Raw genomic sequence first — 24314 nt, 5'->3', positions numbered from 1 at the left:
GGATGCAGAGAAGGGGTATACATGTGTGTAATGGTATAGATAATTTGTATCTTTAATGCACAGGGCTTTCTCCAATCAACAAGAAAAATATAAATAACTAAATATAAAAAATCAACTAAGCTTATGAAAAGCAGATTAGAAGAAAGGCACTCAATTGACCTAAATGGATGGCCATCCCATCTCAGACCAGAGAGCATTGAAGGTGAGGACTGAAGGTGGAATCCAGATTATTTGTTCCACGGTCAATTTGCATTTTCTCTACTGCACAGGAAGTCACGGATCCAGATCCCTGTTTTCTGGACTCAGGATTACTAGCCTACATTTCATAAGGTGGGTAAAACTCCACATTTCCCTCCACCATGGAGGCTTAATCACTTAATCACTGTGGTTTTGACACCTTTGAACAACGTCCCCTTCTTGTATATCAATATTCATAAAATACATACTAAGAAGGCCTAATGAGTTGGCCTTAGGAATAAAATCATTTATGACAAGCCTGTCTAGAGCTAATAAATGTCTACCAAAATCATTGTTTTTGTTTTAGCAGAGATCATCTTTGGCCTTCTGTTCCCCTCACTCCACCACCCTGGCAAAAATGAGATATAAGAGCATTTTAAATAGCAAGAAGATAACATCTTCTGCAGGTTAAATGCTTGACTTTCTTTCTGCTCTCAGGTGGGTGTGCATCCAGCTCATTCTGTGAAATAGCTATTATCTGAGAAGTTTAAATAACCATCTGATATGGAAGGCCAGGAAGTCCAGCCTGGCTTTCTTTGCAAAATGTGTTTTGTGTGTTATCTGCATTATAACTGCCCTCCTCTCTGAACTGAGCTGGGATCCAAGAGTTAAGTGTATCCCATTTTCCTGCTTATAGTTTTTTTGTGTGTTTGTGAAAAAATTAATCTGAACTCAAACATGCAGGTATCTAACTGGTCAAGCTCTGCCCTAATCCCCTGAGAAAGTCTCCAGAGGTCCCTCAGCTCAGCCCACACACAGAGCTCCCAGCAGACAGTGTACAAAGACAGTGGTATCAGCCACTCTGGTTGGGTGCCTGTCACTTTGCTTAGCACATCATGGATGGGACTGGTTATCTCCCTGGTGCTTGTGGAAATGAAGTCTGCCTGGGCAGGGAACTCTGCTGAGCCTTGTAGTGGGGGTAAACTGAGGGCATGACATTTTGCAGAGAAATAAGAGGGAGCCATAGAATGTCTCAAGCTAAGTGTCTAACCCTCATGTAGGCTACTTGAAGAGCTGCCTGGGGTCGAAACTTTTCTGCTAACCAGAATTTCATGTAAGAAACAAACTCAGCAGGCCAAGGTGGAAGCATTGCAAGTTTGGGGCCAGCCAGGACAACTCAGTGACACTCTGTCTCAAAATAAAATACTAAGGACTGGGGATGTAGCTCGTGGGACAGCACTTGCCTAGCATGCACAAGGCCTTGAGTTCAATCCCCAGTACTTGAAAAAAAAAAAAAGATAATCCTGGGAGAGGCACATTGTCTCCTGGCTTAATTCTGCAGAGAACCTGTTTGGAGAAAAGCCTTGCAGAGATGTGGTGGAGAAAGGAAATGAAACTGTTATTTTAAAAAAAAAGTGCTCTCTTCCAGTGGTCACACCCATATATCACTTTTTTTTTTTTTTAACACGATTCTTCTCTCTCTGGTAGTAAGACTTTGTGAGCCAGTTTTCATCTCTTACTGCTCTTGTGTTTTTATGAATTGACGAGAAAACAATGAGAGAGGCTGCCTAGGAGAGGAAGGGGATTGCTCCAAGAACTCTGCAGGCCTTGCAAGACCCTACCTGCACTTGTCACATCGGCCAGGTAAGGAGCTTGCTTTGATCTCCTTGAGTGCCCACCCCACCTGCTGTGTCCCCTCTCTTTCTCTCCCTTCATCCTACCAGTAACAATACGTGCCAACCTGGACAAGGCACTTGATCTTTCTAAATCTTTTCTTTATTCCAAATAAGGATCAAGAATTATACATGCTTAAAAAAAAGAATTATATACCCCAGTATCCCAAATAGGTGAAAGCTGCAAATATTACTGAGGTTATGTTTTTCAGAACCTAAAATTTTGAAGGGAGTGAGCTCAGACAGTGGTGCTATTTTAATACTAATGAACTTACTTCTTGTGTTTGTGCAAAAGCATTTTCAGGTGTGCACACGGTGGCTGCTGAGGCCCTATCTAGGTGCACATGTGGGCGAGGGAAGAATTGACCCCTCATCCACCCTGCTCACACATGTCATTTTCAGTCTTTGAAGAACAGGCTGGAAATTCATCTTTTGATTGTAATCTTACTTCTTTCTAATTATTTTTCTTGTTATTGATAAATACATAGAAATAATTTCCATTCTAAAGAGGGAGAAACATTTTAAGAGTATGATTCAAGTGACCTGCTCACATGAAGCATTTGCTTTATTTTCTGATAAAAAATACAATTTGCCAGGCACCATGGTGCACGGCTGTAATCCCAGCACTTCTGGAGGCTGAGGCAGGAGGATTGTGAATTCCCTGCCAGCCTCAGCAAAAGTGAGGTGCTAAGCAACTCAGTGAGACCCTGTCTCTAGATAAAATACAAAATAGGGCTGGGCTAGAGGTATAGCTCAGTGGTTGAGTGACCCTGAGTACAATCCCAGGTACCAAAAATAAATAAATAAAAATGGTAATTAGTTAAAACAACTCTTCAGGATGAAGTTGAAAGCAGCAAGGGCTTTGTTCCTGAGAGTTGCCCTGACTCAGCCCTGCACATGTCTGCACATTGTGTTTCCCTAACCAGGGTGCTGTTTGTCTTCAGGAGACTCCAGTGAGGGAAATGGGGGAGAGTATTATTATTATTACTTTTGAAAAATGAGAGTAAGATCCAATCTACCAGCTTAAGACCATGTCACCGTTTCCCCCCAAAGGCAATCCCCACCATGTCCATCCCCACCAAGGTTCTTCCAGGCCTGGGCACTGGAGAAGCTGCAGGAGGAGCGGCTTCCTGAGGGGCCCAGGGATCTTCCTCCCCCCAGCTAGCTCAGGGGATTCTATCCCAGACTGGGGTGGGAGCTGTCCTTCAAACTCATCTGACCATCCTCCCAGGGCAAGAAATGTCTGCTCAGGAGGGGTGTTTAAGAACAACAGTTTCAAATGAATGAATCAAAGGACTGAGGAGAAAATGAGTGAACAGGCTGATGACTGGCCAAGAATGCTGCTGTGGGTGATAGGGATATCCAGGCTGGCAGTGTCCTGGGCACGATTCTCTGTAGGGGACATAGTTGGGGAAGAGTGCAGTGAGGAAATGGTGACAGTCACATTGGCTGGAGGTGTGGCAGTTCCGACCCCAGAAGCAACACTGTGACCGGAGCGTGGGGGGGGAAGCCTTAAAAACAAACAAACAAATGAGGAAAGGAGAAAAACTTGGACGTCTTTACACCTGTTTTTACTTCTCTTTCTGCACAGGCTGGATGCTGGGAGAGCAGTGACAGAAGTTTCTCACCTTTGGAGGAAATGGCCTGCTACCAGTCACTTGACCAAACATGTCATGTGAATTACGTAAGTAGCTCTGCTTGACACCCAGAGGGACCCAGGAGCAGTGGGCACAGGGCTACCCCTCCTTGAGCCTGGGAACCACAGTGAAGAATCTACTGTCACTCTTTGGAGCTCTGCTGTCTGCAGTCTGGGAAGTCTTGGTTTTCCCAGTTAGGGGTGGAGAAGAGCCCAAGACCAAGGTCCCTTAGAACTTCCTGAGTTTAGGACTCTCAGCCCCAACCTTCCTCCACCCTCTTCCTGCAGCTTACTCCACATGGTCTTCTCTTTCCTCTCATGCCCTGGAGCCTGCCTGACTGCTCCCCTGGAGACCATCTTCAAGGGGATCCAGGGGCAGCGTGGTGGTGGGGCAGTGTCTTGATTTCATACCATCAGCATTGCAGATGAGCTGACACCTATGAAGTACTGTTTTCTTTGCTTGCCCTCCCTCACTGAAGTTGCATCTTCACAATACATTACCCTTTCCTGTCTCAAAAAGAACCAGTGGAAGCTGAGAATTGTGTTCAGGTTTGCTTTGTCTCTGGGCTTCCAGAGAGATTTAGCTTTGATGATCCTTCAGCTTCTCCAGGGAAACAGAACCAACAAGATACATGTATTCAGAGATTTAGTTCCAGGAACTGGCTCCTGTGACTGTGGGGGTTGGTAAAGTCTAAGGCTGTAGGTAGGCTGGCAGGCTGGACCCAGGCAGGAGCTGGCACTGCAGTCTGGATACAGAGTTCCTTCCCTGGGAAACCTCAGTTTCCCAACTAAGTTTTCTACCCTGTCCCGGAGGCTGAATGTCACATCTGTACCACACCCTCACAGCAACACCTACATTCATGACTGACCAGATCACCTGTGCCACAGCCTGGGCCAAACTAACACAGATGACCTTCACGCTCAGTTTCAAAGTCTCCTGGACTGCAGGGGACAGAAAACACTCCACCCAAAAGGCTGGCACATGCTTGGATGTCAGAGCAGGCCTGAGTCATGTGATCAGACTGTGGCTCCTCAGCTTGGGTAACTCAGACCTGAATTGTGTATCCCAACTAGCAGTTTCCACGGGACTAAGTGAAGAACAGAGAGGCCAAGGGCAGAAAGTTGCTATCATTTCTCTACTCTCTATCCTCAGAGGAGTTACAAAGAAGTTGCGAGGTATCTGATAGAAGCTAAAGTTTGACATTTAGTATTTAAGTTAAAATGATTCCAAATTGATTTACTAATTTTTGTTTCCTGTCAAGGTGATCGCTGCATAATTTCTTATGCAGAGGGGCTTGATGGAATCTTCTATGGTGTGATTCCCATAGAGCTCCAGGAAAACTCATTTATTCCAAAAAGTCTTTTTTTTTTTTTCCCCAATTGACCCATGACAGAGCCTGAGATTCTGCAATTAGGTGCTCATTTTGAGCAATAACTTCTTAAACCTGTTACAAGGAAACACCTGAAAGTCTTGCATCAACAAGGTCCTGAGAGCACTTTGGTAGGTTGTGCAGTGAACCCGAGAACTCATTCTTCCATGCAGCCTGGATGGACCTCCTGAGTGCAGGAGTAGGAGATGGGGGTGGGAGAGGAAGCATCAAGAGAAAGGGTCTGAGGGACCGGGAAGAAGGCGAGGGGGCTTGAGGAGAGACACCTCTGAGGCAGCTGCTGGTCCGAGACTGTGCTGAGGGCAGGAGCTCTGATCTGAGCTGATACACCAGCTTTTCCCTCCGATGCTAAACATGCCCCCTATTCCTCCCCCCAACTTGGACCCCCACAGTCTCCACTTCTTGGATGGACAACTCCTCCTGGTTTGCCTGGAATTTCCCCAGTTTCAGCACAAAGAGACCTTTGATGAGGACTCTGCTCAGTCCTGGGCAAATCAGGGAAGCAGTCACCCTATGTGCTACATCACCATGGAAACGGAAAAGAATTGTTTTTATGAGTTTCTTGAGTGGGGACAACAGCCAGACAAACTTCAGTTTGGGTGGCAGGACTGAGACCCTAAAGGCAGACCAGGCCCCCAGACAGCTGCATGCTCAGTAGAAAACGCCTGACTGACTTGGTCTTCTGTTTGGTCTTTTTTTTTTTTTTTTTTTTTGGCCACTCTCACTAAAGATGGGCCACAGGAAGAGGACATGCCTGTGCTTGCCTGTTGGGGCCAGCAGGTTTTAGTGTCAGTGCATCTGTTAAATAGTGTGTGACCTCAGCAAGTTTTGATTTTGTTTTTTGCCTCCATGTCCCCATCAATAAAATGTGATGTTTTCTGTCAGATGTTACATCCAACTCCAGCATGAGCCATCCCTGTCTGTTTTCCTCTCTAGGAAAAAGCAGAAGGGCTCTGGAAGGACAGAGAAGGTGCCTCCCCCACAGGTAAGGAGGCAGCAGGTGGAGCTCGGGGTGGAGCTTTTCTCAACAGAGCTGGGGGCGAGCCTCCCCAGGCACAAGACTGTGTTCACCCCAACAGGAGCAAAGGCGTTTCCCAGGGCATTGAACTATTAGGCTATTAGCTTGCATAGTCTCCTTAGCAAGGGCAAGCTTCCCCTGCCTCTTGTAAAACAGAGCCCAGGCAGGGAGGGGAGGAGCAGAAGTGAAGGATGAATAGCTCAGGGCCTCCTGAGAGAGTCTGGGGGCCTCAGGCCTGAGCACAGGGAAGGCCCTGGAAAGGGTGGCAAAATGTAGCAGTTTCCAAAGAAATAATGTCTGGGACTCCGACCAGCTCGGTTCACTGATTCCACGATTTTTGTGCCAGTCTCCTTTTTTCACTACACGTGGGTTGAGGTGATGGGAACAGATGGCCTCCTAATTGGCTTAGGGTGAGCGTTCCTCTGGGTCTTGCCCTTCTGGTTTTCCTCCTCCTCTTGACAAAGTATTTCTTACATATTAACTTTTCGTGATGGCTTCCTCCCAGAAGCACTGCTGCTGAGGATCCTCCTGGTGGGCAGAACAGGCAGCGGGAAAAGCGCCACAGGAAACAGCATCCTCTGCCGGCCAGCCTTTGAGTCCAGGCTGGCCGCCCAGTCGGTGACCAAGGCCTGCCAGGGGGAGAGGGGCACGTGGAATGGGAGGGACATCCTGGTGGTCGACACGCCCTCCATCTTTGAGGCCAAGGCCCACTCGCAGGAGATGTACAAGGACATCGCAGACTGCTACCTGCTGTCTGCCCCAGGGCCCCACGTGCTGCTCCTGGTCACCCAGCTGGGGCGCTTCACGGCCCAGGACGCGGTGGCAGTGAGGAGGGTGAAGGAGGTGTTTGGGACCCAGGCCATGAGGCACACGATCGTGCTCTTCACCCACCGGGAAGACTTGGGCGACGAGTCCCTGGACCATTACGTGGTCAACACGGACAACCTCGGCCTGCGCCGGCTGCTGGCGGAGTGCGGCCGGAGGTACTGCGCCTTCAACAACCGCGCGGCGGGCGAGCAGCAGCGCGCGCAGCTGGCCGAGCTCATGGCGGTGGTGGAGCAGCTGGAGCGCGAGCGCTCCTACCTGGGCGACCACCTCTTCCTCCCCGCGCCGCGGCTGCAGCCAGGCGGGGGCGCCGGCGGCCCGGAAGCCTATGCGCACTACCTGGCCGAGGTGAGGGCGCAGGTGGACAGGCAGAAGCAGGCGCTGCGGAAGGAGGAGAGGAACTGCCGGGTCAAGGCGATCCGCAGAGCCGAAAAGTGCACTTTTTTTGAAATTTGTGCCATTATTATCTGGTGCAGCTTAATTCTTACTGTTATTGCGCTGATCATATATTATCAGGTCTGATGCTTTGTGTTTTAGGGATTTCAAAATATATCAATTACCGCAGCCACTGCTCTAAGTATCCTCCATCAGAAAGAGGCCCCCCTGGTCTGTCGAGGGCTGCAGGTCTAGGCAGCTCCATTTCCCCTTCTTTCTTAACAGACTTCCGGGTTGGTTCAGAACTCCGTCCTCAGTTCCAGGGATGTTTTGTCTAAATACAACCCAGGTGGTCGTATGGTGTTTATCCTGCAGGTCGTTGGTATTTATCCTGAAAAATTAAAGTCATCTTACTACAATGACACATGCATATCTATGTTTATAGCAGCACAAGTCACAATAGCAAAACTATGGAAACTTCCTAGGTAGGTATCCATCAATGGATGAGTGGGTAAAGAAAATATGGTATATACACATAAAAGAGTTTTATTCCACCATTAAGAAAAACGAAATGATGGTACTTGTAGGAAAATAGATGTAACTAGAAACCATCTATAACAGGTCAAACTCAGAAGGTCAAGGGTCATTTGTTTTCTCTCATATGTGGAAGTTAGAAAGAGAAAAAGAAAGGTTAGGATGGATGTCCTAAAAATCAAGGGGAGATCAGTAGAGGAAAGGGACCTAGAGATAGGAGGAAGGGAAGAAGGGGGAAAATGCTGGGGATTTTAAGGAATATTTTTTTTGTGTATTTCCATATAAATTCCCAAGTAATCTTATTTATAAAATTTTTGCTAGGATTTTGATAAGAATTGTTTACCAAATTTTTATATCAATTTGACAAGAGTCAACACCTTTAACCAGTAGATTCTTTCAATCTATGAAATATCTCCTTTCTTTCTTTCACCAGTGTTTTGTAGTTTTCATCGGGAGTCCTGTTTTTAAAAATTTAGGCAAATATTTATTTTTTGAGTGTTGATATATTGTGTGCAATATGAATATGTAACAACAAATCCCCTCAATATGTACAACTATAATATAACAATAAAATGTGGAAAATGTTTAAAAAAACTATCATCAACTAAATACATAGATACATACACATAGGTACATACAATGCCATTCTCTTTGACAATGATTGGTTCAGAAATGCTCATGCGACACCATGCCAACCAATGAGAAGTGAGTAAAAGTCTTGGTAGGTGGAGCAAGAGGTTTTTCCTTCCCAGGGGAGAACCATAGCAAGAACCAGTCTCTCTTCTTCCTTTTGACCTAGTTGGGTCTGGTTGTGGTCCTGGCATTGCAATAGCCATCTTGCTACTAACTCAGACTTGAAGACAATGCTTCCAAGTAGAACAGAGAGATGGAATAAAACCCAGACCCTGGGTCCTCCACCCTGGAAGCCTACTCTATCTCTGCTTTTCCAGTTATGTTAACCAACACATTTCCTAATAGGGCAAGCTATTTGGGTTTCAGGTCTTTTTTCACCTGCACTTAAAAGCATTTGGACTGATGAAGATTCTCCACATTCCTTTTTTATCCTTGAAATCTGTCAGAATTTCCCTGTTCTCTTGCTTCCTTTGAGGAAGTGGCATCCAGAGTAAATGAAAAGGTTTGTTTTTTCTTGTTCTTAGAATTAGGAAATTAGCAAAACACTTCTAGTTGGATTATTTTGACAAATGGGAGCAGAGGAAATACTATTTCTAGGCAGTGCTCCTCTGTGCTTCTTCACCAGTTAGAGGGAAATCTGAGAGAACAGAGCTCACATCTGCATGCTCCAAGGAATCTGTGTAGCAAACATTCCTGTGGGAGGAAGGGCGAGGGAAAGCCTCACTCCTCCTGCAGATGCCCTGGGTTAATACACGGTCTGGTCCCCTGGAAGTTCACAAGGGGCATGTCAGCTGGGGACCAGGCAACACTGCTCAGGGGAAAGTGGTGGGCTGAGTCTTGACTGGGAAGCCTGGGAATGAGCCATCCACACACATGGAGGTGGGCCAACCTCCTGAAGCCCCACTCTCTGATATTTTCTTGGAACCAGACTGCCTTCCCTGGAGGGAGGATGAGACCATCCATTGTCTATTGGACCAAAGCCCTCAGCATATCCAGATCCAAAGTCTTCACCTTCTTCTCCTCAACCCATTGTTACTCCAAAGGGCACTGCTGCAGCTGGAGCTGCATTTCAGGGGTTGCCAAGACAGATCCTGGTTCATCCCCTAATGCTGTCAGTGACCATCTTGCATTGACCCCACCCTCAGAGTCTCCCATACCTCCTGCTCTCTATCCCTGTTGCTAGTGGTACAGCCCAGGTCCTGACTACCTCTAGGGAAACTTTTCCTCTAAATATAATCCCTGTCATCTTATATATCCGACCACACGGTTTCATCGGTTTCCCTGTTTCCACTGAATTCCACCTTCTGCTTGTATTGCACCCCAGTGTCTGCCTGCTCCTTACTACCACTGAAATGTGGATCCACCCTTTCCCCAAATCCCCACAGGCATCACACAGTTGTCCAGGATTTACTGATTTGAAGTTAAAGATGCCATGTACCCATGCATCCCAGGCAATATTGGGAAATTTACTCTATGACAAGGCAGGCCCTGGGCCAAACCAGGGCCACTGCCTCTTTGTGCAGTTGTAATATAAGAAGTGCTTTGGCATTTTAATCTGCTGGGGATCTAACGCAGGCCCTTGAGCATACTAGGCAAGTGCTCTACCACTGAGCTACATCCCCAGAACCCTCCCCTTCCCCCTTTTTTTGAGACAGGGTATCACTATTGCCCAGCATGGCCTTGAACTTACAATTCTCCTGCCTCAGTCTCCCGAGTAGCTGGGATTACAGGTGTGTGACATCACATCCAACTACATTTTTAAACGGTTGAAGAAATCAGAAGAATACTGCTTGTTCTTCATACATGAAAATTACATGAAGTTCAAAATTCAGTGTTCATTGGTTTTATGGGATGCAGCCTCTTGTTCACAGTGGATTTTGAATATAAGGACACTTGAGTAGTTGTAATATCTACCATATAGCCCACTGAGCCCAAGATACTTTCTCTCTGGTCCATCACAGCCCCTGCTCTGGGATATTCCAGTGCCTGTATTTCCTGCTGTGAACTACTTTTCCTGGTGAGCTCCATCCCGCTGCTGTGATCCTTCACTCTACTCCCTGCTCCTGCCCCCTTTCTCCAGCCCCTTCCACATCTTCAGAACCCCCTGGTTTGTTCTGCAGACTGCCCTCATCGTCTCCTCACTCAGGGGTGCAGAGAGGTGACAAGTCATCAACTTTTGCAGCTGGTAATGTGGTCGGGATATGATTGTGAATAAAATAAGAAATAACATGCTTCTCCTCCTGACATCACAACTATAGAAACTGGAGCCCAGGAACCAGGCATTCCCACAGGCTCACAGTCAAGGCACCTTCCTTCCTTCAAGCCCGCAGGTATTTCATGGTGGCTTCCAGATAGTTCATCATTTACCCTCATGATTTTTAACCAACTCCTCTCTCAAAACAAAACAAAAACAACACTCCTTTGAGTTTCAATTACCTAAAACTGCTGGGCCTTCTGGGAAACTGAGGCAATGCAAAGACCCCCACCTTTGGAACCCTGATTCTTGCCATCAAGTTGGAAAGATTTCAGACATATTGCTCAAAGAAACAGGCATGGGTAGGGACAGGAAAAGGGGAAGGGAACACTCTCAAGGGAGAGAGTGGATCCTCTTAGAGAGGAGAGGGACAACATGCTTCTCCTGCACCCTAGTTTTATTGAGGATCCCAGAGGCGTTTCCAGAGAGTCCCACCCAGATCCACCTCTTCACTTTTGACAGACAGCAGGAAGACATCAAACTTTCAAGTCCCCACATCCATGACAGCTCTAGGTCATGGCTAGAGCCCTGCTGACTGGTTCTAATTGGATTCTTTTTTAAAAAAATCTTCTTATTTTATTTATTTTAATTAGCTAGATATGGCAGCAGAATGCAATTGTATTGATATTACACAAATACAGCACAATTTTTCATGTCTCTGGTTGAACACAAAGTACAGTTACACCATGTGTGTTTTCGTACATGTACTTAGGGTTCTAATTGGATTCTTAACCATAAATTCTCACAGATTTTATGGTTAGGAGAAATTATCCTATCTCCCTAAGTTGTGGGATCTGGTCTGTGAAAAAGATCACAAAAGTCTCCCCCTTCAGGTTAAACTTGTGTTCCTCTTATAGACATTATTTCAGGCCTGTGTTAGACCATGACGCAAAGAAAAGACCACCGACTCCAATTAAAATCAAATGAAAGCAAGCTTATTATTTTGACCAGCCAGGCTATCTCTCCCAAAAACTGTGGAACCAGAGACAACCCCCCAGCTCTCCAAGAGTACAGCTTTATAGCACAGAAAGCTACACAAAGGGGGTTTGAGAACTTACAGATGACAAAATTTTGACAAGCATAACACAAAGGCTAGTTCATATTTTGCTGGCCCGACAGCCATCAGAATTTATGAACGTCATTAGAGCCTCAGAGAGGGTCGTTATCTGGCCAGAGAAGGCCAAGATTTAGGAGGCACCACTAAAGTTCTCCGAAACTTTAGTGGTGCCTCCTAAATGGGTGAGTTCAAGGCACAGGCAGGCATTCCAAGCAGCTTTACAACATCAAATTATGGCCATACTATGCAGAAATCCTATTTTACAGAAATTCTGTTTTACAGAAAACAGAAATGAATCCTTTATAAATTGGGACAAGAGGGCTCCTGATCTTAAGAGGGAATTAGGCTAGGTTTATCACCTGCATTTCTCCGCAGATGGCAGGTAGTTTGCTGAGAAATGTGACATAGCCTGTCTACTTAGGCCAGGCAGAGCTTCAGGTAAATTACTTCTTGGAAAAGCATGTGGTGGGGGCCGGGGGCAGCACAGTGGGCCCATTTAACAGAATTATTCTGTTAATTTCCCCTTCCCACCATTTGCAGCTGTCTGTTCTCCAACATTAATTACCATATGCAAGAAAATGCCACACCATGATGGTGGCTCTGGGGGCAATCAGTTCCTGCGATTAATATAAAAGGTCATTAAAATGACAAAAATAAGCACACCGCATAAAATCAAAAGGGCAGATATTACATAGCCAGGAATCATGCAGTTTTCGGCTCTGCGGAACGCCTTGACCCGGCAGTTCCTCTCCTCCTTCCGCAGCGCCTGCTTCTGCCTGTCCACCTGCGCCCTCACCTCGGCCAGGTAGTGCGCATAGGCTTCCGGGCCGCCGGCGCCCCCGCCTGGCTGCAGCCGCGGCGCGGGGAGGAAGAGGTGGTCGCCCAGGTAGGAGCGCTCGCGCTCCAGCTGCTCCACCACCGCCATGAGCTCGGCCAGCTGCGCGCGCTGCTGCTCGCCCGCCGCGCGGTTGTTGAAGGCGCAGTACCTCCGGCCGCACTCCGCCAGCAGCCGGCGCAGGCCGAGGTTGTCCGTGTTGACCACGTAATGGTCCAGGGACTCGTCGCCCAAGTCTTCCCGGTGGGTGAAGAGCACGATCGTGTGCCTCATGGCCTGGGTCCCAAACACCTCCTTCACCCTCCTCACTGCCACCGCGTCCTGGGCCGTGAAGCGCCCCAGCTGGGTGACCAGGAGCAGCACGTGGGGCCCTGGGGCAGACAGCAGGTAGCAGTCTGCGATGTCCTTGTACATCTCCTGCGAGTGGGCCTTGGCCTCAAAGATGGAGGGCGTGTCGACCACCAGGATGTCCCTCCCATTCCACGTGCCCCTCTCCCCCTGGCAGGCCTTGGTCACCGACTGGGCGGCCAGCCTGGACTCAAAGGCTGGCCGGCAGAGGATGCTGTTTCCTGTGGCGCTTTTCCCGCTGCCTGTTCTGCCCACCAGGAGGATCCTCAATGAGGCCGCTGTTGCAGAGCAGATCTCTTCTACTTCACCTGTGAAAAACATAGGGAGCTGTGCTCTACCAAGTTGTGATTTTCAGACCATGGGAGTCTCTCACAAGCTAAGGACCTCCTTGGCAGACACATAGGCATATTTAAATGCATCCAAATGTGTGCCTACAATGTTAACCGGTTCTTGATTGTAAGATGCCCAGCTGGGGCTCTGGCTTGATCCATAACCAGGGGCCAGAAGTGCCACACTAAGGAGCTGCTTCACGCACTTCATCTGGATGATTTTTCTTGGGGGGAGGGAGTGGTCCCTATGCTTTTATCTGAATGGTGCTTAGGGCAGGCCAGAGAGCATTGGCTATTAAATAAATGTGGGTCTAGAAGGATGCAGAGATGAGAAGCCCAAGTATACTTCTCTCATGCACAAGTCTCCAGGTATACCACGCAGATGAGCTCAGTGCCCTCACCTGGACCTTAAGAATAAAAAAGGTCTCACATGGCTGAGCTGTAGTGACCACCACCACTGCCAGATGAACATCCCTGTGTCTCTTTGTTGGGGGGAGTGGGGTTCTTGAATTTGATACGATTCCTCATCTCAAATTGTGACCTCCTGGGTCACAGTTAATGTTAGTGCAAAATCTGGGAGATGACACTAGAATGGGTGGCTAAAGAAGATAAGACCATCAGAAGCACATGTGCTAGAAAGACCATCTATTTGGTTCATTGAAGTGCAGGAAATTATAACAAAAGTAGTGTAGGAGATGATGGCTCTGAGCCAAGAGCTAAATCTTCAATATTGAAGGGGGTGAGAATCTGGAGATGTCTAGAGTTCTTTAGACCCAAATGAACTCAACCTCCTTTTTAGGCACCTAAAATTGATTATTCCGTTCTTTCTATGCCATGTTGAGTCTTCTTTTTGTTATGTATTCTGGGGGTGTTTCAATCAATCAATCACTAAGTCTCTATGGGGAACTTTTTTTCCAGTGAGAGGAACCAGGGCAAGAGAAACCATGTTCTTCAATTCCCAACCCTCTAACCTCTGGCCTGAATTTCATTTCTTCCACAGGCTGTGCAGGGACAGCGTCACACCATGTAGTGTGTGATTGGTGACAATGGTGGGCCAGGCACAAGAGGGCTAGAGAGGTAGGGAACAAAGGATAGTTGCCCTTTTCTTCTTCAGTCTAGAGTAACGGGGTTTCCATCCCTGGGGGGTGGACTACCGGTAGGGAGGCAAGAGCAACTCTCCCAAAGACTGATGCTCTTTAGAGCTTCCAGACTTTCTTACCTTTATTCATAGTCCCATATCTGCTTTTCTGAAACTCTTCCATTCTTTTCTGGAACAAAAACAGGAAAGGAATAAAAGGTGGTGTCCATATATGAGCTGCTAAGCACCTCAATTCTGAACAGTTATTAACTTAAGAATTATTATCCTTAGATAGTGCTTTCCATTGCTAATTTTCTAACTTATATTTACTCAAAAGCATCTATAAGTGCTTTGCACACAGGAGCCAATGCTGGGTTCTTCTAACACGGTGCTTTGTTGCTTTTCTCCTTAGCTTGCAGCAAAACAGGAAATGTTTTTAAAAGCTAATCAGTTGATTATCGCTCTCAAAACTGAAAGCCACAAAATGAAGAAAGCATTCTTCAGTGAATGAGGAGTGGGGTATCATTTTTTTTTTCAGTAAATACCAATGTAGGCAAACTTGCAGACTAGACCAAACAATGCAACTAACACTGATGTGTTTGAATACTGGGGATTTTCAATCCTGGAAACTCCATTAGATGAATATCCCCATGAGAAAGGGGCACATGAAAGGCACTTTCCAGTGGGAGGGTGGCCCTGGGGACTGGGCACTTCTCCAAGGACCCATGAGAGATGAGGGATTCGAAGGGAGGGAGCCTGAGGGCTCCCCCCAGCGACAGGTGGAGAGATGATGGAGCTGTGGCTGACGGGGAAGAATCAACATTAGAGACCAATTCAAAAATATTTCCCACTTAATTTTTAGTCAAATGTCTTTCCTGATTGGTCTCCTAATAATTACCATTTTGGAACCCAATAGGCTTAACCAGAAATTGGCATAAGCACTGGTATAAATTCTTCATTCAAATGAGGCATAACACTGACATTTTTCATGTTAGGGAAAAGTAAGCACACATTAGAAGGATGGATGGTGAGATGCTACTAGGAGGATCAACTCTTACCTTATGTTTTATTTGCTCAGTTTTAAAGATGGCTGAGTTGTGAAACAAACTTTTTGAGTGGGGAAATACACAGAATAATAAAACAAATATTCACCATTTGCAATGAATAAATTTTACCACGGCTATTCTGTTTGGTTGAGAAATTAAAACATCATAGATATATTTCCCATTTCTTTTTCTTTTTTTAATCTCTAATCATTCTTTCCTCCTCCTTCTGTCTTTCAGAGGCAATCAATATTCTGGGATTTTTTTTTTTCCATGCTGGCAATCAAACCCAGGGCCTCAGGCATGCTAGGCAAATGCTGTACCACTGAGTCATACCATCAGACCTCTCCAAGGTCTTTATAAGTCTTTCTTATTTGTATATTTACACTTCTGTATACATATGCATCTATCGAGAACTTACAATACGGGTTTTGTATTCTATACTTTTACAGATTTTTGGTAACATTTTATCCAATTCTTTGTTAACAAACACTTAGGCTGTTCAGAAATATTTGCTTCCTACCACAAATGATGCTGCAAAAGAATTTGCATAGACACTCTTTGCACATGGGTGTTAACAATTTATATGGGGTATACCTTTTCAACTGTGTAGATATTGCCAAATATGACTCTGGGTTAGTTGTACTAATTCATGTTTATATCAGTCACATGAAAATTCCCCAACTTTTCCCCAATTAGTGATGTTACACTTAATTTTTATCACCCTTCTGAGCAGAAATAAGGATGTCTCAATTGGTTGAAATTTGTCTTTTACTGATTACTGTTGAATTCAAAACAGTTTTCATAGTTGATTTTATATTTAAGTTACTTCTGTTATTTTATCTTTTACATATTATACTATTCACTCAGTGGATTTTCTTGTCCCTCATTAGAGGAAACCATCCATTTTTCTGTTATCAAATACATTAGAGCCATTGAACGTTCTCTGATCCCTTCCCCACATTCTCCCTTCCCCTCTCCTCCCTTCCTTTCTTCCCTTGCACCCAGAGAAGAGCCTTCTCCTCATCACCCTCTCCTACACGTACTGTTCTCCTCTCTGGTAAGTTATATCCTGGCTTTTGCTAAAAATGCCCCAATTCTCTGACACTGACTGTGGAGGTGATGTTGATGATGAACTTCATCATCCTGATTCATCTCTGTGTGGCCATTTGTAATGTTCAGACTCCTTTTATGTCCATTGTAAAAACTGTTCTCCTACGTTCCCTGTGATGTGACTAAGGTTCATATTAAAATTTCTATTAAAATCTTAGGAAAAAGCATCAAATGACTGCATATTTGTCATGAAACTAAATCCTCAAAGTGACTCCTTTGCCTGTGTATTCTTTATGATTTCTTAGTGGAGAGACAGGAGCAGAGGTGGGAGGGAGAGGGAGAGGATGAACAAATTCCAGAAGAGTCAGCAGCCTCCTGGATGTAATACCAACATGCAAGGTCAGGACACAAATTGATATCGACAGGCTTCCAGCCTGTCCTAAAACCAACACAGAATTGTATTGCAGAATGTTCATTGTATGTTTTTACAAAACTAACTAAATAAAAATAATTAAAATAATCAAAACTAATCATTAGAGTAATTTGAATTAAAATAATTCAAAGAAAAAAATTCAGGGATAGGAGTTGTTCTGCGTTGAAACATTTTAGTTTGAAACAATCTGGTATTTTTTCTAGATGTATTTCTCAGTGTGACCCAAATGGTGTCCTGAGGGTGTCACAAAATCCAATAAAATGTTACATCATTCAAAGTGCAGCAAAAGTGGTTCTCTTGTGCCTGCTTTTGAGTGGATCAGGTTGCTAGGGGAGATGTGTGTCCCATGGGGGAAGAGTTTTGGCACAGAGTAACAAATGACGAAGTGTCCAGAGGTGAGTCAGGAGGGATACTGATGGAGATGTTAAAGGAGATATGGAGAAGAAGGAAAGGAATCAAGTCAAGTTTAGGAGAAATCTGTGGACATATGGTAGACCTGAAGGAATGTGAAGCCTATTGGTCAGCAGAGCAGACAAAAGTGAGTGTGTGTGGTGGGTTTGAGAATAGAGAGACTTCTTCCCCCCAATAAAAATCCTACAAATTTTTCCTAACAATGGACAAGGACACATGGAGATTGGCAGGTAGTATGTGGGCAAAATAGCAGCAGCAACTGATAAGGGGCAGCAGGAGGGTCCAGCTTAGGGAGGAGGTTGAAGCAAATGATCATAATGTACATTCTGAATTGAAAATTGCATGGTCCTGATTTTATCACCATGATACCCATTTATCAAATAATGCAAATAATTTATCAAATAATGCTATTTTGCGAAAGATTCAAAACAACTGTTATTTTCTTCCTGCTTCATTTGTATGAACTTGCCTGATCCTTACATTTCCACTATGAGAATCACTGGTTGACAGGTCTGTCACTGTGATTCCAAGAGGCGTTTCTCGCACAGGTTAGCTGACCAAGGGACTCTTCACATGTGCCCTGAATCTGGGACCATTGTCCTAGATTCACACAGTACAGTATCATAGCAAAGGTGTAGGGACTTGGGATGGGAGAGGGCAATGAGGTGGTATTGAGAAGATCAAGGTCAAGGTTTTGAGAAGAGCAAGGTCAAGTCCACTGAAGAGTCTTGTGTGCTCCGCGGAGCCCTAAGAAGCCATCTGACTCCTGGAAGGAGGTGCCTGCCGGGTCGGGGTGGGCTGAGAAGTGGGAGGCTGAAGTGCTGAACTAAACCTCCACTCCTAAGGAAGCCGGGGGAAGCCCCGTGCCCTCTGGGAGCTTCCGTTATCTCACGTGTCAGGCAGGATGAGGGGACGGCCCAGCTTTGTTCCCCAGGTTTCAGGAGAAGGAGTGGGCTAGGGAACGAGCAGCGAGCCTGAGCAAACGCCACGGAACGAGGCGGCCTGTGGACAAGGGGGAGGTTTAGGCTGGTGTCCCCCAGCTGCCGTTGTCCACGATGCCCACTCCATTGCAGTGCTTCGTTGGACAGGGGACCCAGAAGGACGAGGGCTTTTGCAAATTCGCGTTCTAAGTTAGAACTTATCCATGTCCTTCAGCCCCTAGAGCATCCCTGAGGGTAAACCTGCCTCCTTACCGCGGGCGGCGGTCAGCGAGCGCGGTTCCTCTCAGGAAGGCGAAGGACAGCAGAGCCAGGGCACCTGCTGCGCTGAGCCAGACGCCTTAGGGAGCAGCCCGGGCGAGCAGAACCCTCCCCCAGCTGCAGGAACACGGGAGGATGGCGCGCTCGGGCTCCCAGCAGACTCGCTGGGGTTGTTGGAGACCCAGTGAAAACAGGTCTCTGGGACCAGCCAATGAGTGACTTGACCCCGCACTTCCTGCCCATGGGCCACCCGCCGTCCACCCCTCCCATTTCCCCTTTGTGACTCTTAAAGTGAACAGTGTTCCCAGCAAAGAGGTCTTGGAGGGAATGGCACAGCCTTTCCCCTCCCCCAGGTTCAGGAAAGCACCCCCGCCCCAATGTCTGGGAAGTGCTGGGGCTCCGGCCCTACCCCCCAGCACCCCAGCATCCATGGTGAGCACCTGCGCCTCTGCCTCCTCACACCCCTGGGCCCCTTCTCACTGGCTCTAATTTCTGGAATCTTCCTGCTACCCAGGAGCAGAAAGACACTGCTAGTCCTGGAGAACCTGGGTGAGCCCCTGGCAGCAAACCACTGGGCTGGCAGCCTCTTCTCTGCCACGTGACAGAGCCAACCCTAGGCACAGGCTCCAGTGTATCTGTGCGTTTATTTGGGCGGGGCTGGTAGCAGGGCTCTAGAGTGTCTATTTTCCAAATGATTGCATGTTTAAAGTTTAAGGAACCATCATAAAGCAATGACCTCACACAGTGGGGTTGAGAATACAAAATGGATTTAGGTGGAGGCTGTCATATGCCAGAGAATCCCCACCTTCCTTCCTTTCTGTTGGCTTTTGAAATTAGGTTTAGAGTCACATCATGATCATTATCCAAGATTTGATGGGGAAAATAAAAGTTTCCTGTCAACCCAGAAAACATCCCCATGAAAGTGGGCGAGAAAGAGAATAGCTTTATTACACATAAGCATTAAGCCAGAATGTGATGCACATCACAGGTAATCCACTGAGAGATTGGTCACAGATGTTACCTGGTCACATAGCCAAGCAGATACCACCCATGAGGCGTGTGTTCTCAAGATAAGCTGTAATTAATCCTCAAGGGAGAGTGTGGCAGCATCCTTTATCACTAATAAAGGTCACCTGGTGACCTTGTGTGTTGGCTAATTGCCTTTATCCAGAGGAAAATAAATTTCTACCCCTATGAGAAGCTGGAGAGAGGAAACTGGGCAAGTTAGGCCCCCACCTAAGTTAAGTTGGCTCCTACTTTCCCAGGGAGATAGGGAGATGGGGGTATGCCATCTTCCTCGACGCTTGCCTTCACAGAGATGCTTCCCAGGTGCTAGTTCTTCAAATTGGCAAAAACTTTTAAAAGGCCAGGATGGGTGACAGGCACCCAAAATACTAGTGATTAGGAAGGCTGAGTGGGAGGATGGCAAGTTTGAGGCCAGACTAGGCAATTTAGCGAGATGTTTCAAAATTTAAAAAGATAAAGCTACCAAGGCCTGGGAATGCAGCACAGTGATACAGACCCCCAGATCCAATCCCTACTACAGGGGGAACCTTTTTTTAATATCAAAGGGGCAGAGAAAGAGGAAGAATCAACAGTTAATTACAAGTTTTATCTTTAAACAATGCTCTAAGAAGGGAGGAGGTAATTCTCTGCTGTTTCTTCCATCAGGAGGAATTATCATTGTTCTTTTTTTTTTTTTTTTTTGGTTTAGTTTTCCTATTCTCTAGAAGTCTTCAGTGTTCCTTTCTAGCAGTTCCTGGGCTCCTAACTCAGAGAGCCCCAGAGAGCCAATGAGGAAATGTACTAACTGACTGCTAGCAGTCTCCCAGATGAACCACGGGTTCCTTTGAGGTCAGTGACTATCTTTAAGTCAAGGTGCTTAGCCCTAAAAAGTGCTCAAAAACACTTATTGAATAAATGAATGAAACCTACTAGTAAATGCTCCAACAGTTCCTTCACTTCCTTCTGTAGTTAATTCTAGAAGAGCAATCTTAGCAGGCTACTCTTAGGGTAGAGACTTAGACAGGTGCATGCAGCTGTCCAGACATGAAGGTTCCAGGAGGAGACATTGTGCTCTTTTCCACACCTTCCTGACATTCATCTATTCAGATCTGCAACAAACTACGGGAAACCCTGGACACCTAGAAATGACCGTTTTCCCAACAGTTGTTCTGTGTGACACTAAAGTCAATCCCCTTTCAGCCTGAACAGAGAGAGAATCACTCTCCACCTGCTTCTTTGTGTTCCATGTTCTCCTCTACCAAGCCTCCTTCAGTCATGGCAGAAGGTCTTTACCCCATGCTGGCCACCAGTGCTCCTCATGTGACGCTCTGGGTGGAAGCACCGAACATGCTCAGTTGTCGGCATGCTCTGGGCACTTGACAGAGGTTCCGAAGGCCTGAGTGCAGTAGGCATTCAGGGTGGATGACTGCTGGCCAGGTGAGAATCAGCTTTCCTGAGCTCAGGGAATCACAGCCACATCTCTGGGACATTTTGAGCAGCCATCATCCCTACCCTCTTAGAGTGATCCAAGGGGCCCTCGGTTTATGCCTCGAATCTCCCATTCAAGATAGAAGTTAGGATGAAAATGATTGATAGTGGTTTTCTTCTGATAGAGGAAGAGGTGAAGCCAGGCAGAGAGCAAGTGCAGCATTTAGTGTTTTCTCCTGAGCCATCGTGCTGGGGTCCTAGGAGGACCCACCCTCCCAACTTACCCAGAACTCGACTGAATTTATCACTAAAAGTCCAACATCCTGGGAAAACCCTTAGACCAGTCCAATGAGTCACTTGTGGTCCCTGAACACTTTGTTCATGCGTGTTCTCCCCCATCATGTCCCTCTGCCCCTTCGTGCCTCTTCTGGCCCTGGGATAGGAAGTCCCCCTGAACAAGACTAGCAGGAAATGTGGACATGGAACTTCCAATCAGAGTTAGGAAGGGCTGAAGCAAAATACTGAAGTCTGGTTTCTTTTCCTCATCTACATTCACTCTAAAAAATTTTTTTTTCCTTGCAGAAGTTCTTGAGTGGGCCCAGTGTGTGGGGTATAAATAATCCTTTTAAAGAAATAGATGTCCTGCAAATCAAATGCCTGGGCTTACAGGTAAATAAGTTAAACCCAAAGAGGTCAGGTGAAGACATTCTGTATTAGGTGGGCCATCATTCTTCTGTCAGTTTTGCTATCAATAGATGCACTTTGGTCTTCTAGTTTGGACAATGAGAAGGGAAGGAAATCCATGCCCTGACCAGCTCAGCGTGCTCTTCTAAAAATTAAAGAGCAGGCCCAGTATAAAACACAGGCATTTCTGTTTTATCAGTGTCACTGTTTCCTTTGTGTCTGGGCAAGGTCATAGGCTACTCTTTTTAGGTTTAAGAGGAGTCAGATGAGGGTGAGCAAAGAGTCTTGTGGCTCAGGATGTGCCAAAGAGGCCACACGTGCCCAAGAAGCTCCATAGCAGGAGCAGAGGTCCTCTGAGGGTAAATCCAAGAGGTGGAGCTGAGGGTTCAGAAATGCCCAGGTCAAGACACTGGGCAGCTGTTTGAGCCCATAGCAGACCCAAGGGTGGAGGGAGACTTAGAGATGCCATAAATCATATGCTAAATATCTGATGTGTCCTAAACTTACCATTTTCTTCTGAGGCTATACACCATAAGAGGCCTGGTGAGTGGAAGTCCAGATAGAACTTGCCAGAAGCAGACCAAAAACCTTTCCTTTAAGGCATCCACAATCTCATTAGAGGGACAAGGCATATGCAAATGAAAGACAATGAGTAAGTGCCCCCAAATGCATTCTTTAGACCAGGGTATTTCATTTGCCTCACTATGGGCATTAAAAAATGAAACAGAGGCTGTCAACATTAACCACATTAAATATGAGTATGTGGAAGTGTTGGTAAAGCTTTTAAAATGCATTATGGTAAAGAATATGTAAGAAGCACAGTTTTAGGCAAGTTATTTCTTTGGGAAGAAAACAGGTCAAAACGGACCAACTCTAAGGCGAAAGCACTGAAAAAAAAATTCCCCACATAAAAATGCTGTTTTCCCAGGGCCATGCATTTGTCCCCTGTGCAAGCTATGGGTCACTTGACTATTTTCTAAGACAAGAAAAATTCAGCAAGATGAAGAAAATGTCTTAAGGAAGATTTTCAGTTAGAAAACTTTATTTTTAAAATTTTCATACATATTGTTTAAAAGGAGACTTAAAGTGAGATTTGAGCCTTTGCAAAGTTGATAGTGATCAAAGTTGTTTTCATGTCACTAAATTTCTGAGTAGGAAAACGACAGGATTCCTTTGGAATGAAGTTTTAATATTCCCCTTGAACTCTTAAGCATTCGGTTCCTTTATTGCTAAGTTACCACAAATTTTAAGACTCGCAATCTCTGTCACTCAGGTCATCCATGAACTCCGGAAGAGCAGTGCATAGACCAGGAGGGCGCTCCCCAGCAGGAGGGCCAGGCCCAGTCTCCAGCAGGTCCTCGGGGACTTCCGCCATTGCCATAGCCCCTCCAGCAGCCTCATCCCCAGGGGCCTCCGCACGCGAGCCACCAGCATCGCGGCCACCCTGCGGAGCCTCTCCTCCGGGTCGGCGCCGTGCAGCGCCTGCGCCAGGTCGTACACCTGGTTGGTGTAGTGCGCGCCCCCGCGCATGCGCACCAGGCCCTCGACCAGGCCCAGCAGCTGCTCCACCTGCGCCTGGCGCTCGCTGCCCGTGGCGCGGTTGTTGAGGGCGCAGACTCGGCCCTCGCACTCGGCCACCAGCTCCCGCAGGGCCCGGTTCTCCGTGCAGCGCACGTAGTCCTGCACAGAGTCGCCGGCCAGGTCCTCCTTGTGGGTGAAGACGAGGACGACTCGCGCCGCCACGGCCTGGCCGAACAGCTCCTTCACCTTGCGCAGCGCCTGCTGGTCCTGGGCGGTGAAGCGGCCCAGCTGGGTGACCAGCAGCAGCGCGTGCGGCCCGGGCGCCGACAGCAGGTAGCAGCGCGCTCTCTGCAAGCACTCGGGGTCTGTGTTGTGCACGTCGGAGCCGAAGAGGTCGGGGGTGTCGATGACGTGCACGCGCCACCTGTCCCAGCGCCCGCTGGCAGCAGCGCAGGCTCTGGTCACCGACGTGGCTCCCAGCCTGGACAGGAAGTGCCTGTGGCCCAGGACGCTGTTCCCGGTGGCGCTCTTCCCGGCTCCCGTCCTCCCCACCAGGATGAGCCTCAGCTCAGGCTCCTGCCGGGACCCAGTATCGTCTTCTGAACCTGGAGGACCAAGGGTTAGAATCCGACATCAGTTCAACCAACTTCCACTGGGCAGCTCCTCTGCTTTCCAGCCAAGGGCCTTGCCAGTTCACCCCTGGCTGGAGACCCCTCTGGGGCTTACGTGTATTTGGTCACGAGTGAGCCCACTCCCCTCTTACCCTGAGCTGAACCACAGGATGCATTGCTGGGATCTGTTCTTACCATAGGGGTCTTCTTCATCTCTTGCCATCTTCCACCTTCTCAGGTGTCCCTGAAAGTCCCAAACACGATTGGCTCATTCAAGTGTCATCCCTCTGAATAGCATAACCACCTTTTCGTTGTGCCAGGTAAAGTCCAAAGAACTGAGGATGTCACTGTTACAAGACTTGGCCCTTGCTTGTGAGGGTGGGAACATGCAGGTGTGTGCTTTGGGGAGGGGCAGGTGTCCAGAGAGGAGGCAGGTACATTTTGTGAGTTATAGTAAATTGTGCTAGTGCTTTTCGGAGAATAACAACAGAAGGGCCAGCACCTGGGTGGCTTAGACCCAGGAGAACATTCAGTGGGTTTTTCTTTTCAGGGACTCAAATGCAAACAGCCAAAGGCAAGTTTTCACATTTACTCTGTGTAATTTATACTAAGCCTCAGGTATTAATTTTCCCAGATAATAATTCAAGGTCAATGTCATGAGCTCCTGATATAAAAAAATTCTCAGAGGATTCAGCAGCCAGAAGACACTTAGTTAAATCCTGAGGACTGGGAAGTTTACCAAGGGACTTACAGACCTAATTTAGGG

The 24314-nt window shown here is 46.9% G+C and overlaps 3 protein-coding genes across 3 annotated transcripts; 1 reads left to right on the top strand and 2 right to left on the bottom strand.

The window, feature by feature from the left end:
- Positions 1-1725: 1725 nt before the first annotated feature.
- Positions 1726-8150, top strand: LOC308644774 (GTPase IMAP family member 5-like). Its single transcript, XM_081286450.1, has 4 exons — positions 1726-1821; positions 3442-3534; positions 5811-5859; positions 6398-8150. The coding sequence occupies exons 2-4, from the start codon at positions 3490-3492 to the stop codon at positions 7237-7239; spliced, it is 936 nt and encodes a 311-aa protein (XP_081142576.1). The 5' UTR covers positions 1726-1821; positions 3442-3489; the 3' UTR covers positions 7240-8150.
- Positions 8151-11456: 3306 nt separating this feature from the next.
- Positions 11457-18466, bottom strand: LOC308645338 (GTPase IMAP family member 5-like). Its single transcript, XM_081287379.1, has 3 exons — positions 18294-18466; positions 14302-14350; positions 11457-13061 (listed from the first exon to the last, which is right to left on the bottom strand). The coding sequence occupies exons 2-3, from the start codon at positions 14342-14344 to the stop codon at positions 12181-12183; spliced, it is 924 nt and encodes a 307-aa protein (XP_081143505.1). The 5' UTR covers positions 14345-14350; positions 18294-18466; the 3' UTR covers positions 11457-12180.
- A 4042-nt stretch (positions 18467-22508) lies between these two features.
- On the bottom strand, positions 22509-23761 carry LOC308645339 (GTPase IMAP family member 1-like; the record flags this gene model as incomplete). The annotated part of the gene is made up of 2 exons (XM_081287380.1): positions 22509-23542; positions 23701-23761. The coding sequence occupies 2 exons, from the start codon at positions 23759-23761 to the stop codon at positions 22686-22688; spliced, it is 918 nt and encodes a 305-aa protein (XP_081143506.1). The 3' UTR covers positions 22509-22685.
- Between the last annotated feature and the right edge of the window lie 553 nt (positions 23762-24314).

This window comes from Spermophilus citellus, assembly GCF_964194105.1.
Source record: "Spermophilus citellus genome assembly, chromosome: 3".
Taxonomy (NCBI): domain Eukaryota; kingdom Metazoa; phylum Chordata; class Mammalia; order Rodentia; family Sciuridae; genus Spermophilus; species Spermophilus citellus.
This window is presented reverse-complemented; position numbering and strand designations above follow the sequence as displayed.

Excerpts from the sequence above, each read along its gene's own strand:
- LOC308644774 (XM_081286450.1), top strand. The coding sequence starts at position 3,490 with ATGGCCTGCTACCAGTCACTTGACCAAACATGTCATGTGAATTAC. Across the intron at positions 3,535-5,810 it reads AAACATGTCATGTGAATTAC|GAAAAAGCAGAAGGGCTCTG; the intron begins GTAAGTAGCTCT and ends TTTCCTCTCTAG. Across the intron at positions 5,860-6,397 it reads AGAAGGTGCCTCCCCCACAG|AAGCACTGCTGCTGAGGATC; the intron begins GTAAGGAGGCAG and ends GCTTCCTCCCAG.
- LOC308645338 (XM_081287379.1), bottom strand. The coding sequence starts at position 14,344 with ATGGAAGAGTTTCAGAAAAGCAGATATGGGACTATGAATAAAG. Across the intron at positions 13,062-14,301 it reads ATATGGGACTATGAATAAAG|GTGAAGTAGAAGAGATCTGC; the intron begins GTAAGAAAGTCT and ends TGTTTTTCACAG.